The following is a 20,842-nucleotide window of genomic DNA, read 5'->3' as shown; positions in this document are numbered from 1 at the left end:
AGACACTTACGAAACAAAGTATTTGCTCAATACACCAGACAGATACTTATAATATCATACAACTATTGAACAAGATAAATTAATGTTAACATACAAAATAGACACTTAACTAACCACATGGCCACTGAACACAACAATCAAAAACTGAACGGAACAAACTAACTCTTAACAAAATGAGTCAAACTGCACTAACCAAACAGACAGTGAATACGTAGGAGTTCCACGGGGATTAAAGCAGTGTTTAAGAGCAGCTAAGCTTCACAGGCTTGCAAAATGCCCTAATTCCTTAGATTCTTACAATATTTACAAGTAAAGCCAACTATCTGTTTTCTTTTGGAACAATTTTTAAAGAATTATGTGATCGTCAAATTCAATGACTTTTTTAGTTTACATTTGGAGCTTATACAAACATAGTAATAAAAACGGCAGTGTTTTAACAGTTGACGACAATACATGCCAAACCTCACCCAATATCGACCAATGTCGGCCAATACAAGTTTCTGCCGTTTAAATTGGCTACTTAACTCGCCATATACGGGATTAGAGGAATGGACCATTTGCAACTCGCCCTAATATTTTGAGGTGAATGAGATAAATGTTGAAGCAAAATGTTTTTATTATTCTTATATTTAACAGTGTTTTTATTATTCTTAATTTTTAACCTGTTATCTTAAACCAATACGGTGTAACGTATGAATATACATTTTTATCTTCACCTCATAACGAATCCTACAGTATAACAATTTAGAATAACAACAGGAAACGTCGTCCATAAGACTTGCAAACATCAGTAGTCAAGTACAATGTAAACGAAACAACCGCCGTATAAGTGTTAAATTTTTGAAATATATAGTTTTTCATCTGATAAATAATATATTAAAAAGGTATGTTGAGATATAAATCATAATGGAGTTGCCATCTGTAACCATTTCTTTACAAATTTAATACAACTACAAATTTAAATTGCCGAAACCTTTGTTTAAGCGAGACGTTCATATCGAAGAATTTTAAAACCTACAATTGAACAAACTATCACAACAATACGACCCTTTAACAAACTCATATACTTAGGTAAAAATACATACCAATCAGTCCAATTGGATTAATGTTAAAGGGACTAGACACCATATGAAACCATTGCAAGGAAAAAATAGAATTGTCAAACACTTACATAAAATTGAAATCGTTGTACATTTGAGCCACGCAACAGCGTTCTGTCGGGATCTAGATGGTGGTAGGCTACATTGGGGCGTTGCTGAAATGTTCATAATATTTGTCCGCATCTTATACAATACCGCGGTGGAAGCATGGGCAGGGCGAAGATCAACTGTTATTGGACTGTTTTATTGGCGGTATTTCGACTGACAGCGACGAGACGGGTAGTCAGTACTTGTTGACAAGAGCGGTAATAGCGACGATTACAAGGGTAACAATACTGTAAAACAACGGCGATGGGGCATACATCAAAACTGACGAATTGAACAAATGACGCCGACTGGTAATGTTGACGTCGACGGCAGAAATGACGTAGGGAGCAGAAATTTCGGCCACCAAACTGTACACAGAAGTTTGCATATATCAGGTAAAATTACATGTAATGACAACAGTGAATGTAGAAATAAAATCTGCTTTAATAACCACATTCGAAAATAAAGTACATACATTTAACTTTTGTTCTTATATGAAAACCTTATATCCTTTTGACAAATGAAATGTTTAGGCTTATATGATGCCATATGAGGCTATTGTCTTAATTGTTTCCTTATGCAAATAAGTTGATATAATTGTCAATTTTCCACCCAATGCAGTTGTGATGCAATAATTCAACCATGCATTGCAAGTTGCAAGGGAGATAATAATACAAGTAAAATATCATCTACAAATGAGTTAACTCCCATGGTTAAAAAGACCGAGCATCATAGGTTGCTATGGTCCAGTTGATAGACGGATATATACAGTTGACAAAATTCCACCTTGTATGACGGATTTAAAGATTGCGATCGCTTCCAATAAATCAATGATGTATAGTCTCATGCATGTTCAATGCAGCAGTGGCACACCTTGATTTTATCTGAAAGCACTGTTTTGGTGTAAATTAAATAATGCTAATGAAAGATTATATAAACCCTTTCTATTATTGAACTAAAATATGGCACCAAAGAGACAGGTATATCGATACGCGGTTGGGTTTTAAATTTTGTCTTGACTGTAAAGCGGGATTATTAAATTGGCTTACCAATTAGCAGGATACTTCTCCTGTGCCAGAATGAAATTAAGTAGAGCAGATAACATACTCTCGCCGCCATGCATTACATCTTTATTTAAAATATGTTCTATTCCTGGGCTTTTTACCCACTTTAATTTTATTATTGATCGCGCACTGTACCTGCTCAATGTAGTAGTCCAGTCATAGATATTCTTTATTTTGATCACAGTTATTTAAATATCTGTCTTGCTCTTCCACTTTAATTGAGACAATTTACGGCATACACGCTTTCATAAAATAGCGTTGATAAAGTTGATGAGATTTTCATCCGAATGTGATATCTTTTTGCAAATGTCTGGCTTTTCCTTCTTTTGCTTCTCAGCAGCTTCCAGAACAAATTTTAATCAAGCTCAGCCGCAGGATGTTAGCATCACAGACTTTTGTTTTATAATATCTTCGTATTTTCCCTGTGTTCGTCAACAGTCACGCTTGGCGGCTTTGTTTGATGCATCTGCTTAGTTCATGGGTGCCCTTCATCAATCCACGGTCATTGCCTGAAATGAGCCTTGCTGTGGGTGTCGCTTATGTCACGTGGTTAGTAGGGTTCCGCCTCATAATTGAATTTGATATGCGGTAAGTGACATGCTGAATTTTGAGGATTTTAGTTATTGCTGAAAACGTCAGGGGATCCATTGTTGCTCTAGGCATTGCTGAGGCTCCCGTTTATAGCTTCCGTATAACAGTGGCTATGTTCTGATACATTAAATTTCTGTATTTGGATGGAGTTGGCCGACAAATTACTTTTCCGCAATGTAAGACCGGGAGTAATTAGATGTTTAACCATTAAATGCGGTACATGAAAGTAAACCTCTGTAGTAGTTGTCCCAAATCAGACGTTGATCAGATGATGATTCGAACGTTGCACAAAATACATAGAACAAGTCATATCTCTTATTAATTTTTAACGCATCATGTCGAACATAAAAACTTGTCGGTGTAAATTTGTAATACAAGACCAAATAGTAGCTGCAAAAACTTCCAATCATTGTGTCATTGTAAATAATCACTAAAGCGTATCGTTTACCATACCAGTATGTAGGATCAATGAATTGCCACTCGCATCATAAATGATATACTACGCTGTAACGATCTTCCTGGTTTGAATATAACATTGTGGACATATGAATTATACAAAGTTTGTTAAGTTTAAAGCTGAATAATGGAGATAAAGGCTCAAAACGTTCTTTTGAAAATAGTATTGTTCGTGTTCTTCGGATTTTATATGTGCGGTGGTAAGCTGAATATTATAATATTGTATATCATTTCAAAATTAATGCAATTTCTCCATCGGTTTTGTATTTAAGGTAGCACACCCCTAATGGGCACCATTTCAAACTATAATCAGATTGATAATTTCTTAATGTGTATCATTTCCTGGATTCAAAAGCAAAATTTAAAAGAAATTTAACGTCAAATAACAATTTTATTGAAATTTGAATTACAATACCCCCTTTCAGAATTGTCGATATAAACGACATCACCCGAGAGACAAAGAACAATCCTTTATTTCATTTATTTTTCAACATTTTGGTAATAATTTGATATCAGAATAACAAGAAATATATTTGCTTTCAGAAATAATACATTATTGATTACATCATCAACAAATATAATCAAACTGTACTGAAATAGCCATATCGTTTTTCAATTTTAAAATACTGTTTTGACCGTGTAAAATTGGAACATCGATGTTTAAAAGCAAAAATAACAATCTCTAGAAATACTCATGACCTGTTCTTTAATATTTATCTTTAATCTTTTGGGAACATTATGCCCAAAAATCAAAATGTTTCACCGTCTCATTTTAAAAAATATGAAATTTGTAATTCCCAACCACCTATTTCAGCCGCGTCTGCAAGTTATAAAATATTCACAGGAGCTTATATTTATGTGAAAAAATGTATTTAATTACTTTTTATTGGAAAAACAATATTAACTTTGGTAAAAAACAAAAAATTAGCTACTGAAAACAAAGAAGAAAAAAATAAAACAATATCTGTGTTTCTGGCTGGATTCGAACCACTACATTGAAATCCTCAAAATATTTGTAGTCCTGCGCATAACAACATAGGCTAAAGCATTAGAATTGAAGAGTTTCAAGTGGAGGTTTTCATTAGGGGTGTGCTACCTTAAGAGATATGTATACACTTTAATAGTATTTTGAAATTTCACTTTAAGTACTTATATATCACAGACAGTCATCTCTTCGACTTAGTTCGATATAGTGTAAACAGTAATTTACTTATCAATCGGTCTGCAGCCAATATAAAGATGCCCATGATATACTTTTTATAAGTGTAATGATATGTTGTCGCATTAGTTTATGTGGCAGTGACTCCTTATTTGTTATGTTTATTCCATAATAAGAAGTATTTCGACGATATATTCGCATGTTCCTATGATTCCTTTGCAAGTGGTTCGTTTAAGTCATAGTTCATGATAGCTCTTTTACGAATTCCCGTGTGGAAAGCGGTGTACATTTATTGTGTTCATTGCGATTAAATGAGTAACTATTATTTTAATCCTATCTCGAAAACTCACTCCCATAAAAACACCAGGTCCTATTTCTTCCTCGTCTCTTTCTACATCTGCTGATATCAGGCATCTTCTCTTTTTGTGCTAATAGCTTGGAAATAATGTAGAGCTTCACAGGAGGGATAAATATTTCACTCCGTCATTACTGCTATACTGTAAGTATTAACTTTCAGGAAGGTGTATTTTATAAAGAATCTTAATGTAAAACATACCGTGTTTGATTAAAACAACATAGTTATCAAATTCCGATCTTTGTTTTATTTAACTCTATTCTTCTAACTAAACATAAAGCTCATCTAATAAAATATCCATTCATTCATAGAGCTCATCTTAGTACATATCCATTCATTGTTGTGTTTTATTCTTATATGGATCAATATCAATAACACAATATATTTAGTCTGCTTCGTAAATTATTACAGACTGTGTTTTATTAGGTTGTTTTATATCATACCGAGATACACTGAGCACGATTTGATATACCATCACAATAATAAACCATTAAAAATTCATTTATCAAAATGAAAATGCTGGTTTTATATAGTGAATTTTGTCATTCTAGACAAGTATTTGTTCAGGTTATCATCTATGAATTTTCGAAGACGCCGTCTATAGTTAAACTACTTTTGTTTCCTGCAGACGTACTTTTATAATGGTTTTTCTCCAAAAGTATGGGAAACTGGTGAATAAGTGAATTTTATTGGAAACCATTTTTGGTCGCGCCAGATCGACTAATATTTTTTTGAAATCATGCAAAATGTGTTTACCAGAATCGAAAGCACTTTAGCTTGAGCTCGAGCTGTATTTTATCTTTGGTTACAGCATAATTATAACTCTCTCCTTTCCAGGCATACTGTTACATACATGCTGAAGTTAATCTCTCTCCGGGAACTAATTGGCCAATTAAAGATCATTAAGAAGCATTTATTTTTTCTATAGGACAGACCGCAATAAGTATGTTATGATTCTTTCAAAATGCAAAGTGGCATTATATTGACATTATTTTTATACAAGGCAACTGTTTTCTTTCCGACCAACTAAAAATTATTTTCTTGGAATATAAAAAAAATCCCTCTGTGTATCAGTTGTACTGGAGTAGAAGATTACGAACATTTTTTCATACCTGGTCCCTTCCTGTCTGTTTTTTAGATCTCTATAAATGACGTGTTCAAAAAGAGTATAATGCTCTAAATGTTGTCCTTAGCCAAATAGCGTACTGTATCTATAAGACATAATTTGTAAGCGAACAAAGATCAGTTTATGTTAATGTCCTAAATTATTTGTACTACGATCTAATTGTTCTCCAAAGTCGTTATTCAAACAAAGAGGTGTCATCTCGTTTTTTGAATGATTTTGTGAAATGTACTAAAGGTACTTTTCATATTTAATTTAGAGATACGACATGTGAACTATGTATATTCATACTTCTTTTGTGATTATTTGTAATTAATAAACGGATTATCATGCTTGGCAATTACAAACAGAAGAAAAAACAAGAAAAAAAAGCAATTAATGAAATAAAATAATAAGTTAACCTTATTGTTATATATTTTCCCCTAAGTATATCAGGTTGATATCGTTGAAACAATTAAATTGTTTAGATTTTTCGTTTCGACTTTTGTAAGTTAAACTTATATTTTATATAATCTTAAGGTACCCAGTGCGATTCCAACTGCAATGACTGTGACACCAGTGAGTCCTCTGGATCATGTCGTAACTGCCGAGACGGTTTCTATCCAATCAATTTTAATTGTCAAACTTGTACTTATCAAAATTGCAAAACATGTTCTAATGCGTCAAACTGTGACTCCTGCAAAGACGGTTTTTGGGGTGAACACTGTGATGGACAATGTGCAGAAGGGTGTGTTGATAGAAAATGCAATATTAATAACGGTTTTTGTTCTTGTCTTACGAACTTTTACGGAAATAAATGCGATGGAATATGTTCGGACCGTTGCGTTCCTTCCACTTGCTTTGGTAATAGTGGTAATTGTGTGTGTAAACAAGGATATTTTGGGGGAGCGTGTCGCTCACAATGTGGCAATTATTGCACCGATTGTACAAATATCACGTCATGTTCATTGTGTGAAATAGGGAAGTTTGGTGATAAGTGTCAATTATTGTGTCAATGCGATGGCAATACATGTGATATTGTAACAGGGGACTGTCTCCATTGTGGAACAGACTGTTTGTCTTGCAATAATAACGTGTGCGCTTTATGTGTAAGCGGAAAATATGGAGATCGATGTGAGCACACGTGCTCGTCGACTTGCTATGATGTGTGTGACAATCAAGGTCATTGTCAGTCGTGTAAGTCAGGGTATTATGGTCATCAATGTGAATTTGGATGCAATTGTGAGTTTGGGTGCGATAAAGTTCACGGCAAATGTGAAATTAAAGCTTGTCCAATCAACTGCAATGGTACCTGTGATGATTCTACACAGATATGCAATGCATGTAATGATGGTTATCACGGACCATATTGCAATATAACGTGTCCTGGTTTGTTTTGTCTTGGTAACGAATGTAAACGAGAGAGTGGGGTGTGCTTAAACGGATGCAGAGATGGTTACTTCGGAACTATATGTGATCAGGAATGTTCTCAAGGATGCCGAAATAATTCAGGAACAATATGTGATCTAGAAGGTGCATGTCTTGGAGGATGCACTGAAGGATACGTTGGCAAAAGATGCAAATCAGGTACAAAGATCCTTATATTTTTTTCAATTAATGGCTTATAAAATACCAAAATTGTTTAACATTTGCAATTAAGTTAAAGAAGTTGTATTGCCTTTCGAGACATTTACTGTTTGTAATTAAAGAAACAATACACATAAAGACTGAACTGTTAAATACAGACACACGAACGGATGAGTTATTGAATACTTCAAGTACTTCAAATACTTCAACTATTGCTGCAATTGTTGGAGGCATAGGGGGTGTTGTTGTAACTGCTGCCCTTGTAGTGACGATCCTTTTCTTGCTCAGAAAAAGGTAGTTACCGTATTCGATCAAGCTCTTTCTTATTTTAGATATATTTGCAATAATTGTGCTTTTAGATTTACTATTTCTCTGTTTAACATGAATTGATTTTATATTTGATGTCGTATTGTATTTGCATGCTTCTATAACACTTATTTAGCTTTGGCTTAATGGAATATTTCTTGATTTTTAGGAAAACCCGAAAACCGTACGAGGAATACACAGACGGTGTTGGTAACGAATATAACACAATCGGACCTGTTTCTGATGGTATCAAAATTGATTTAACAACTTACATTGACAGAATGCTTTCACAATAGCGTGGCAAGATTATTTTCCCTACAGTTGATATGTTTTCCTGTATTGTTTCCAAAACAATGTTGTATTTGACAAGTTTAAATTGTGCTTTAAAAAAAGGCTGTTAAAATTATAAAGTCGATCGATCTAAACGTTTTCGTTTGTTGAATGTTTACAGGATGTTTTATATTTGTTTGCTTAACCGGTATATTTTACAGAAGGTTTAATGTCAAATTTTGTGAACACACCATATTATACTAAGCCAAAATAAAGAGTTTTCGTGCCACTGTTAAAATGTTTCTGTGTATTCCTTAGGAACTCCTAAGACGAAAACATTCCCAAAGACATCAGAATATAGTCCTACTAGGTATGACACAGCTGCAAATATTGTAATGATCGGTGAAAATTTGGAAGCACCAGAAGAGGAGGAACTTGAAATAGGTACAGAGATAAATTTATTTTGCTAAGCTTAATTTTTCGATGTTTTCAGATTGATGATGGCTCGGATTAAGCTTATAATTTTCATTTCTAAAACTAAAAATAAATGTTCTGACAAGTCACGTTAGTATGCGGTTGAGTACCAAATGACATTTTGTTTCGCTTACCGATCCAAGGCGGTTTCCTCAACATGTATTGATAAATATATGTTATTGCATTTGAAAACAGTTTTTGCGTTTGCTCGATGCGTGTCACTCGTTTAGTGTGGATAATGCCTGAGCCTGATACCCGTAATCATGGTCGCTGTTATTGTTTTGGGTACAGGTTTTGTCCCTGTAGTTTGTAATGCGACAGTGATAATAGTAAAAAAACATTGTTAAACTTAGTTTGGGCAGTACATTTATATGTTTAGCCAGTTACAGCCTTCGAAAAAGATAGGGAAATATTGCATAATAGCGCAGATTCAGTCAAGTTTCTATAAACCAATTTATTTTTTCTTTAACAGATTTGGACGAAGAGAGGCGAACACAGAAAAGGAAACTGGCCAAGAAGGTTGAGGAGAACGTTTACTACATCGGTATACAGGATATCGAGAAACGGAAAGTGAAGGTGGAGGAACTGGCAGCTTTTGTGGCTGGAAAGACTCTTGATTACTATGAGGAGGAATTTGATGTAATTTATTATTAACAAACTTAAAGGCATCACAAATACAATGTAGTTTTGTATAAGTAATTCTCCAAAAAATCAAATAAATATAGCTGTTTTACTATGAAAGTTATTTATATCAATACAAATTACGTTTAACACATGTTTTGCTTCTTTTCTCCCCCAGAAATTCTCTGACGGCCTCACAAGAAGCTGTGACGTTGCCAAATTACCTCGAAACAGAGAAAAAAACAGATACAAAGGATTATATGCCTGTAGTACTACCTTTGTAGTTTGATAATAATTACACTGTTCAATTTGCATGAAATACCAATTAATATTAATTACACAGTAGTTCATTTATATGTGCGTTTTGAAGCTAGTGTTTGTAACGGAAAAAACAAGTCTAAAGTGTCTTATATTACTTTATCTGGAAATTATAATTATTATTATTATTATTATCATTATTATTATTATTATTATTATTATTATTATTATTATTATTATTATAATTATTATTATTATTATTATTATTATTATTATTATTATTATTATTATTATTATAATTTATATTATTATATTTTTTATTTGTATTATTTTATTATTATTATTATTATTATTATTATTATTTTTATTATTATTATTATTATTATTATTATTATTATTATTATTATTATTATTATTATTATTATTCCAGATGATGATACAAGGGTGAAAGTGATTGGTTTTGACACTGATTACATCAATGCTAACTACATCGATGTATGTAAAACATAAATTCAAATAAGGATCAAATATTCGTTGGCTATAATATTTGGATTTTGAAGTGGAAGTGAAATAAATTACAGACGTTTCAAGTACACAAATAACAATGCTTATATTGATACTCTATTTGCAGGGCTTCAAGGAGAGAAATGCGTATATTGCTTCGCTTGGTAAGGATATAGGTTATTCATAATTTTACATATTTATTGTGTCTTTCTATCTTTGATCCTCGAGTTATTTGGTTTAACAGATCAATTGCATATCAGATACCTGTGTAATATTTCTAAGAGTAAGACAAACTACATAAATACACGTATTCTTCAAATAGACAGAACCACGAAAAACAATAATTAGATACATGTATGAATAAAGGGACACAACATGTAAGATGATTGCTACGTTCTATGTTATCTAATCCTAGGTCCAATGTCGAAACAGATGGGAGACTTTGGCATGTTCTGGAATATGATTTCGCAACAGAAGGTGGAGAAGATCGTCATGGTTACCAACCTGATGGAGGAAGGGGTCTGAATACATCTTTATTGCTATAATGAATATGTATTGATTGACAAACTTAACCCCGAGTTTATATGTGCACGTACTTGAAACAAGTACTAGTATTCTTATTTAAAACATTCAAGTACACCAATATTTGAAAAAGTATCAATCTAGTTAAATGGTTTCATTCACTGGAGGCTTGCATATTTATTTATTTATTGGTCATTGCAATTGTATACGATATGTTAACATCGGAAATTGACATACAAGAATGTTATATCAGTCAAGTTTAATTACTGCATTGTCTATGGCGTTTGTAAACAATAGGCCACGGCAACACAACAATATTGAGTAGATAAGTAGATTCTATCATAGGTAATTAAATCCATTTTTGCCCTTTTCCTATCATTCAGAAAGAGAAATGTGAGCAGTACTGGCCCAATGTTGGGATCACTAAAGACTACAGCGGGGTGAAGGTCACCTGTCAGAGCGAGGATGCGTATGCAGAGTTTACGAGAAGGTTGCTGCTCCTAAATGATGTAAGCGTATAAGATTTCTTTTACGTATTGTGAACACGAAATCTTAGTCCATTTTAATCATTATTTGCATCTGAACTTGAATGTAATTTGAACACGTGAATGAAACAAGTTTTAATAAATTAGTTCAATTATGTTGCATAATTCGTTTACAATGTGTAAATTGCTTATTTTCTAAAGGAATCTTAACAACTTTTATCATGAACATAAATCAGTAAGTCGGATATTCTCACTCAATTTAAACACTTAAAGGTCATAAACGTTTAACATTACTTGCGAAAAATATGCAAAATACACGGAAGATTAAATAGTACCTTAAACTACATGAAGGGCGTTCATAAATGCTGTCTTCACTTCACGCTTAACGAACACGACTAAAACCAATGTATGGAAGAACATTCATCACCTTCTCTGTGCAAATACAATAGCTTTAAATATGTTCGTTTCCTTAATTACATGAGACACTTGATATTGATATCAATATAAACAATGCAGTGAAAAATAACACAATTTTACTTGTTTCCAGCTTTCTTTTGAGTTTTGAGATCAAATGACAACAAATAATGCAAACTGACATGTTCTTGCTCTTTTTTATTTTGGTTCTTTAATAACTTAGGATTTCATAAGCTTTATATAAATTTATTTTCGACAAGCATCACAGTACAACTGAATACATTTAGACAATGCAAACCATAAGTAATACCAAGCTATAGTCTATTTCACATTATTACATCCTTCCCCCCTAAAATAAGAGTTCATTCATGAATCCATCGAAAATATTTCCCTAAATTCCCATGAATGGACCTGCATAGTCGACATGCAGTCTCACCCAAGGTCGACAGTTATTTGGTCCATTATTTGTACCTTTGCACCTATACACGGCTTACCACCTGCTTTTCCAGGTTGCCTGTTTCTGTAGCTTTTTGCATATATATTGACTGGTGAAATTAAATTGCACATCAGTTTGTATGTTTTTGCACCAACCACTGATAATAAAATCGCTTTCTTCTTGTCCGCATCAGTAATTTCATTTGCAATAAAATTATATTACAATCTTTCAATGTACTCGTTCCAATCCTCTTCCCCATAGCAAAACTCTTTTATTCTTCCGTACACAGCCAGTATCCACTATCCTCGTCGCCAAATGTAATAACTTAAGATTTCATAAACTTTACGCACATTTATTCTCGACAGGCATCACAGTACAACTGAATACATTAAGACTTATGCAAATCATAAGTAATATCAAGCTATAGTCTATTTCACATTACTACAGGTTCTGTTTTCTTCCACGACAAAACTTACATTTTAGTGACTGTCCATAATAATACACTTAAGCACATGCCATACAATTCTTAATGGTGAGTGTTAATAAGCAAAAACCTCAATATATTTTGAACGTTTCTTAAAACAACGTTATTAATGAAACAAAAAACACATCAAAGGTTAAAACATTACTACAGCAGGGCTCAATGTCACCTGTCAGAGCGAGAATGTATGACTTAAAAGTGCCGTTGACGCGGCTGCATCCAAATGCAGTACTCGAATTAGAATGTTATATTAGTACATGCACGTATTTGTGAACCAATGAAAATGGACATTCGGGCTGCGCCTTCTGCGAGATTCCTTTCTCTGTAGCGCGTTAAAGATGTAAGCCATTGTGTACTTTATGTATTTTCTGAATTAACTAGTGTGCTTTTAAATTTTCACAAACATAATCGTAGTCATCAAATCAATCAATGATTCGGATATGTCTACTCCGTTCAACCTTAAACGTCTTCACTATTCATTATGTAGTTTGACAAGGCTTAAAGAAAATATAGGCAAAATACACGGAAGTTTAAATAGTAAGCAAAACTAAACTTAAAGCACCCGTATATGCTAATGATTATTTCGACTTCACGCTACCGGAATAAACACAAAAGATTTACGGAGCGATAGACACTGTATTGAAGAATGCTTTTAACTTCCAGCGTTCAGTTGAGAGTGAAGCGATAAAATGTTTATTTCCTTTCTATTTACGTATTATATTACATTTTTAAATCGATGCATCCAATGATTCTGCTTATTGATAATAATATCAGTAAAAACATTACATGGGAAGATAACCAGGTTTTACTCGTTATGTGCTTCCTTATGAGTTGCTGTTTAAATACTTACACAATTGATACGAACTTATTCAATAATAATAATTTTGTTGAAAGGTAGAAAGAAGTGTACAAGCTGAGGCATTAAATAAATAATACATATTACACAAAACCATCCCAAATAAACGTCTTCTTTGTAGAAGGATCAAGTCCGTTAAGAACGAAGTTGATTTACATGTTTCTACATGAAGTACACGTAAATGAAAAGATGGTTAAAATCCACTTTTCATTAAAAAGGTCAGGTAATTTGGTCGGTCACGGTGTATGTGATGTATAAGATTGTAAACACATTTAAGAACTAAATCAATTGAAACTTGGTTGCAATATGCCTTCCCCTTGACTACGGCATCATGGTTGTATGGCATCAACAAAAGAACAACATTAACAACGATCAATTGTTTGCAGTATATACAATTTATAACTACGTACCAAACAATCTCATTAAAACCGAAGAGAGAGAGAGTAAGTGAGTGAGTGTGTGTGTTTGTGTGAGTATGTGTGGGTGCGTGTGTGTGTGTGTGCGTGCGTGCGTGCGTGCGTGAGAGAGAGAGAGAGAGAGAGAGAGAGAGAGAGAAGGGGGTGGGGGCTCCGTAAAGTATTATTAGAATATGGAGTCCACAAAGTGCAGGTTATTTTACAAATAGAAATATATGACCTTATTCAAAGTTCACCACGCAAGTATGCTTTATTTATAACCGGGGCAAAGACTAGCAGCCAGAAAGCATAATAAAAATGATTTCAGGGTAAATCTGAGAGGCAGTTGCACCACCTGCACTTCACGGCCTGGCCTGATAGGGGAATCCCAGAGGACGTCACAGCGCTGATTGAGTTCCGACATAGAGTGCTTAATTCTCCTGCTCACCTCGACGGTCCAACGCTGGTCCATTGCAGGTGTAGATTATTTATCGTCATTTTTAAAACGTTTGCACCTGTTATAAAGTACTATTTGAGAGCAATATAGAGCATTCCAAGCATAGAGATTTGTTTTTATTTTGTACCAGTTCGTGCCAGCAAGGAATTCGAGCCAAGCCAGTTTGAGCTAACGGGGTTCGACTGTTATTGCAAGTGCGAGATGTATTTTATTGCATATTCAAGAGCCCTTGCCATGTTATTAACGTCAAAGATCAGAGCGTAACGGTGCTGATTAAGTTTTGAAAGATGGTTCTCATTACTAATTGTCCCTGTACATGTTTATTTCCCAACGCTGCATATAAGCAAATAATGAATATGTCCTCATGGTTTTACAACACTGGTAAGGCTTTATTGGACCTTTTCAAAGAAATAAACAGAACGAACTAGGGAAACTGAAATTGCTCTCAAGTGCAAGAGTATTAGGTCAGACAAATATATCAAAACTTGTGGTACTGTTTTTTGTCTTCGTGTTGAAACAGAATCAGCAATTAGCACATCTTAAGCTATGTTGTTTCTCCTTTAAAAAGCTCATGTAAAGTCTAGTAGTGAAAGTGTCCTCCTCTTATTCAAGAAGTCCTGTTTTCGATCACCACCTTTTCTTGGCCTATAAACTATGACACAGTATTGGTTTCCAAACGGACTCGAGAGTGATTTATATCAGCTTTCAGCACTCTTTATAATAGAGGTGAACATACATTTGTTTAAATTAATCAATAGCGCATAGCCTTTTACCATTTGTTACGATCGATAAATGTCATATGTAGTTGTTCCTTTTAGTGCGGGAATCGGTCGAACAGGGACATATATTGCGTTAGATATTCTAACAAAGGAAGGCAATTCGAACAAGGCCGTTGAGATTCCAGGATGCATCATGAATATGAGACAGAACAGGCCAAACATGGTCCAGACAACGGTAGGTTTTTTTATATTTGAATTTGTTTACTTTATATCGTGCCTAAGAAAGTGTGTGCTTTATTTTTGTAACTTATTTATGCACGTCGTTAAGATATACTGATTATATAAAGGCTGGAAATATACTATCTCAGCTGAAAATATACTGTCTCCCTTTGCAGCCCCAGTGGTTTATCAGTTGTATAGTTTATCTTGCAATTTTGTTTGTCTACGTTTGCATGTCATATATGAACTATACACTGTTTATGCTTGATTTCTGATATGCGTTTCCATAGAACCAATGAACACGGAAATGAATCATGAGTATATCAGTGTGTCTGTCCTGATTTCAGGAACAGTACGAGTTTCTACACCTTGCACTGGTTCACACCCTGTCTTTTAACTGTGAGCAGATACCAGAAAAACAGTTTCAGGACTACATGATCGAGACAAGCAAAGGCGATCTTATCAGGCAATTTAAGGTAACGGAATGTGACATTTGCTCAAACGGTGTATGGTTATCAATCTTCAGCTCTGTCAATAAGTACTTTTGTACCAAAAATTACAAAGCGATGTTCACTTCGTATTTAAAGTGTATTTATTATTTATCCAGATATAAACAGTAAAACGAAGGTAATTTTCCCACCGATTAGGCTCAAATTCATAGTTATATTCAAAATGTATTAGTAGTATGTTTCTTTGAAACAGATGTAAATGCATATTTGCCCAGAACGCATATGTATATGCTCAAAACGCAAACGAAATGGCAGTGTAAAATATTTCTCCTTTGAAGAAAATTATGGACACCCCCCACGTTCACACTGACGATGAAATCGTTGCTAAAAAACGAAACAAGTCTGAGAAAGGAAAGAACAGAAGTGTGGCAGATATCCCAGGTACACGTTTGTAATGAATATCGCCAGTATAACTGCTCTATGTTGAAATGACGTTCGGTAATGTTTGTAAACAATATCATGTACCCATAACCAACTTTATGAAAAACCCATCATTTATCTACAAGCCATACGTATCGCAAAGTAAGCTTCAGCTCTGCTGAACTAAAATCATAGCCAGTATATCTGCGCGATGTTGTAATGACGTTCGGTAATGAAATAGTGCGCTATTAAAATGTAAAATGTAAAATTATGTTAACCCAAAAGTTATAAAATAAATGGGTAATTACTTTCAGGCGATGAATACCGCCCTCGACTATATCTGGGAATAAGACATGGTGATTCAGATTATGTCAACGCTGTCTTTGCTCATGTAAGGGTATATAAATAGTATTATTCAACATTTTTAAAGACCATAATTAAGTTTGAAAATTCTCTAATTTAACATTTGCTCTAATAAACTGTAGTTTTTTCCAAACATATACAGCCATTTAAAGTTGCTAAATATTTACGTTATGAGAACATTCGTTTGAAAATCCTATTCTGAATTCTTAAATCAATACATTCATACTGTTACCTTTAACTGCAGTAATTTGTTCGTATATCGTGTTCGCCCTCGCCGTACATTCAATTTTTTTTGCAGGCGTTTCAGGCGAAACGGAAGTACATTGTCGCCCAGTCTCCGTTGCCAAATACTGTACAGGATTTCCTTACATTGGCTTACCAAGAAAATTGTTCATGCATTGTCAGCTTTGAGCAAAGTGACGGCAAAAAGGTACGATTTATATATAGAAAATACATATATTCCTGTCATTTTGTCAAAAGATTGTAGTGAGTCAACTCAATGATATAACATGATATGCACATTTCTCTCTTGATGCTGTTTTATTCCAAACATGATCAATTTCATTTATCTCCTACTGTAGAAGATGTTCTTTGTATACGTCTTGATCAAATCATTATTAGCGGAATTTCATTAAAAACGAACTTAACATTATTTCCACCAGGATATAGGTGAATATTATCCAGCGGACAATCAAGTGCTCAAGAAAGGTCAACTGTCTATTTCATGTGAGAGGGATAAAGTCAAGAACGAGTACAGTATTCAGAAATGGCTAACTATTGAGTTCAAGGGAAGCACACAGGTTAGTTTAATATCAATCTAATACATGTAACTGAATTTACATCATTTGAAAGAAGATTTTTGTTTTAAAACAAGAAAGTAATTTCGATGTAAAAATGTAAGGGATGCCATCAAAAACAAACAGTTATTTTGAAACTTGCTAAAACAGTTTTCAATGAACAGTATAATGTCTTTTATTCATTTCGTTTTAATTTCTTTGTAATTAATGAAAGTTTACCTTCATATATTATTGTAGCTTTGGTTTTGTTACAGGGTGAAGGTGGGAAGAGTACACTGCGACACTTTGAGTTTACCGACTGGAACCTGACTGGAAATGTTCCATGCAGCCCTGCTAACTATGTTGCATTTTTGAGAGATGTCAAAATGGCATCGTCCAATGCGCCTGTTCTTGTCCACTGCAGGTAGTACAAATACAAGCCTTGTAATCCATGCATGGTCTTTGGATTGTATTCTCGAACTTATTTTAGATATCTGGGTTGCAAAAATAAAGGATTTTATTAACGAAAACACTGCACCAATTATACTCTTGTTTTTAAATTTAAATTATTTGTCATGTTTTGATTTATCTGTTATGAAGGGATTTGTGCCCAAATATGTTTTTGTTAACTTACATTCATTTTAATCAATCTCATATACTATATATTTTAGGGACGGAGGTAGTAAGAGCGGGCTGTTCTGTGTTATGGCATTCCTCATGGAGAAGATGGAAGTAGAGCTCGAGGTCAGTGTGGTTAACGCAGTCAGGAAGGTCAAGGCCAGGAGACCCAACGCCGTGGCCAATCAGGTTAGCTAACCATTTAATTGATTTTAATTTCGAATTAACATATATCTGCGCTTAATACAAGTGCGCATAATGCCCATTAACGAAAAAGTCAAAATAAATAAATCAAATGTATATGTTCAATAATGTTTGGTCTTCTTTTAAACCCTCTTTCTTTGGCAAATAGTGAGCGTACTATAAGCTACGTATTCGCAGGGAATAACCATGACAACCCCGATAACATTAAGTAGTGTAATATATTCAACTTAATATCCTTTACAAACAATGCAAAGAACGGTGAGTCATAGCTTACTCTACTGCAAGTAACCAATGTGTTTTGATATTTTCTATTTGTAGGCACAGTTCGACTTCTGCCATGATTGTGTTCTGGAGTTCGTCCGTTCGTTCAAACCATACTACAATTTCACAGGAGATATAAAATGTGGATTGGAAAACAATACTTAATTATCTTGATTTGTTATATTGTCGTCAAATTCTGATATGTTTTGTTTGTTTTAGATTGTATACCATTGTGTAAAGTTTGGGGCACTTCAAGTTTAGCGGTTCCCACAATATAAGTATTCCAAGTTCAAACAGCTAACACAATTATCTGGGCTATATTTAGAATACATAATTCCAACAGTTATTTGAGTTCACCGCTCCCAGCCAGCCCTGATTTACTCGTGAAGTAAAATAATTTTATTTGCGCGGTACCAACAGGGACATCTAAATGGTATCTACTCAAAATACTTATGTGAACATACTTTTAGCATATTGTTATATCTACTCGTATATTAGCTACCACTACGTACTTAAGTAAATAAAGCCAACTGCTTCGTTTGTACATCATATGAACGTTTCGTTTTTGGATTTTGTTGAACTGTAGTTATGACCCTAACAGTACGGCTTTATCTATTCACAGATGTGTTTTATTTATACACACGTTTCTGCATTCATCTGCTTAATGCTAATTCTATAAATCTGAGCGTGTTTCCTTTTTAGTTTAAACTTAAATGTGTAAGAACTTCTGCAACATGTGAATAGGTTCCTTTGTTAAGTGGAATATGGACACATGTATCTATATTGCAGAGATGAGATTCTTTTCTGTATTGCTCATAACTACCCAGCGCGTTCACAGTTTCAAATACGCCAAGGAGTGGTTCCGCTCAAGGGACAGGCTGCGGTATTGTTATAAGTAATGTTAAACCGTATATTAACTGCCGCTTTGTATCGCTATTTTCGTTTAATTACATAATGGCTTTGTAATGATTATGCTTTGATGAGTGGTGTACTAATTAAAAATCTAAACATTTGTTGTGTGGGGTACTTTTTATTACATCAACATGCGGACTCTTGTGATATCTAAGTGACTTAGTCCAACCGACCAACGTAATATTCCCCTTATATTGTAAGTATACAACAGACGGAATTGATAGGTTATAACTCGGCCATAGGTTCCAATCAACATAGAAAATTAATAGTAAAATGATGAAATCAACTATGATTTTTAATTAATATGGTCAAAAAGAGAACGCCAACGAGCATAATACATTGTATTGCTTGTATAACAAGAGCTCTCACAGAGACAGCGCGCTCGACTATTCCGCCGCTTTTCAGTGTAAGGATTGAAAAGTTTGGCAAAACATGCATGGATCACTGTTAGATTAGATTTCAATGCATACCATGATGCGTTGAGATATTAACATAAATGTATTTACATGGAACATTTTAACCAGATTTTTTTAGTCTAATAATAAAGGGCCATCATTTGCAAAATACAGTTATCTAACTTGGTTATTCAATTACGTTGGGTGGTTCAATACCATTGTATAAAGTCTCAATGCAATACATCAAGTAATTGCTGAGATATTATCCTATGTGTGCTAACATGCAAAACCTTAACCAGAATTTAGTCGCATAACAAAGGGGCAAAAATTATATTGTATGAAAGATAGAGTTATCTTACTTGATTAAAGAAGAAGGTTAAATGGTTGGGAACATGTGTGTAAAATTTCAATGCAATACATGATGTATTCGCTGAGGTATTGACTTAAAAGTGGTAACAAGCAAATTCTTAACCAGAATTTCTATGTCTAAAAAGAGGGCCATTTTGTAATAAAATGCAAACTTGAGTTATTTTACTTGGTTAATTAAGTAGGTTGGATGGTTGAGTACCATTGTTTAAAGTCTTAATGCAATACCTCAAGTAGTTGATGAGATATTAACCTTTGTGTGCTTGCACGCAAAACCTCAACCAAAATATCTTAGTTGAATAATAAAGGGCAAGTATTAACATAAAATACAAACTAGAGTTATCTTACTTGGTTAATTAAGTAGGTTGGATGGTTGAGAACCATTGTATCAAGTCTCAAGGCAAACCTCAATTAGTTGCAGAGATATTAACCTATGTGTGCTTGCACGCAAGCCTTAACCAGAATTTCTAAGTCGAATAAAAAAGAGCAATTATTTGCATTAAATGCAAACAAGAGTTATCTGACTTGGTTGATTAAGTAGGTTGGATGGTTGAGTATCATTGTATCAAGTCTCAATGCAAAACCTCAAGTAGTTGCTGAGATATTAACTTGTGTGTGCTTGCACGCAAAACCTTAACCAGAATTTCTAAGTCGAATAATAAAGTCCTATTATTTGCATTAAATGCAAATTAAAGTGTTCTTACTGGATTAATTAAGTAGGTTGGAAGGTTGAGAACCACTGTATAAAGTCTCAATGTAATACCTCAAGTAGTTGCTGAGATATTAACCTATGTTTGCTTGCAAGCAAAACCTTAACCAATGTGTGTCGCCAACGCCGACGCCGACGCCGACGCTTGGGTGAGTAGTATAGCTCTCCATATTCTTCGAATAGTCGAGCTAAAAACAATGTTCTTTCAATTTACACCCCATGTAATGTTGAATAAATAACATTTTCATCGTATTTTTGAGTCATATAAACTTACAAATGAGTTGCATCCCATGCACTATATGGGGCTTGAAGACATACATTTGCTTTTCTTGTTTAATATACCTTGACATTTTATGTTCATACCTAAAAAGATTCAAGAGATATTTAAACATCCAAAGAAAAGTAAATTGATACGCATATTTAATACCTAACCAAAACAACAAGTAGTTTT

At 33.9% G+C, this 20,842-nt stretch overlaps 1 protein-coding gene across 1 annotated transcript; it reads left to right on the top strand.

Moving 5' to 3' along the window:
* Positions 1–3,355: 3,355 nt before the first annotated feature.
* Positions 3,356–19,021, top strand: LOC128206299 (receptor-type tyrosine-protein phosphatase kappa-like). The gene is made up of 21 exons (XM_052908667.1): positions 3,356–3,498; positions 6,455–7,501; positions 7,660–7,795; positions 7,977–8,053; positions 8,396–8,521; positions 9,024–9,190; positions 9,351–9,438; positions 9,861–9,925; positions 10,062–10,098; positions 10,350–10,453; positions 10,840–10,965; positions 13,852–14,000; positions 14,799–14,934; positions 15,266–15,394; positions 15,706–15,808; positions 16,102–16,178; positions 16,449–16,580; positions 16,813–16,950; positions 17,202–17,350; positions 17,598–17,733; positions 18,067–19,021. The coding sequence occupies exons 1-21, from the start codon at positions 3,426–3,428 to the stop codon at positions 18,172–18,174; spliced, it is 3,303 nt and encodes a 1,100-aa protein (XP_052764627.1). The 5' UTR covers positions 3,356–3,425; the 3' UTR covers positions 18,175–19,021.
* The last annotated feature ends 1,821 nt before the right edge of the window (positions 19,022–20,842 follow it).

The sequence above is a fragment of the Mya arenaria genome, chromosome 10 (genome assembly GCF_026914265.1).
Source record: "Mya arenaria isolate MELC-2E11 chromosome 10, ASM2691426v1".
Classification (NCBI taxonomy): Eukaryota; Metazoa; Mollusca; class Bivalvia; order Myida; family Myidae; genus Mya; species Mya arenaria.
The sequence above is the reverse complement of the archived record's forward strand: the minus strand, read 5'-3'. Positions and strand labels throughout refer to the sequence as shown.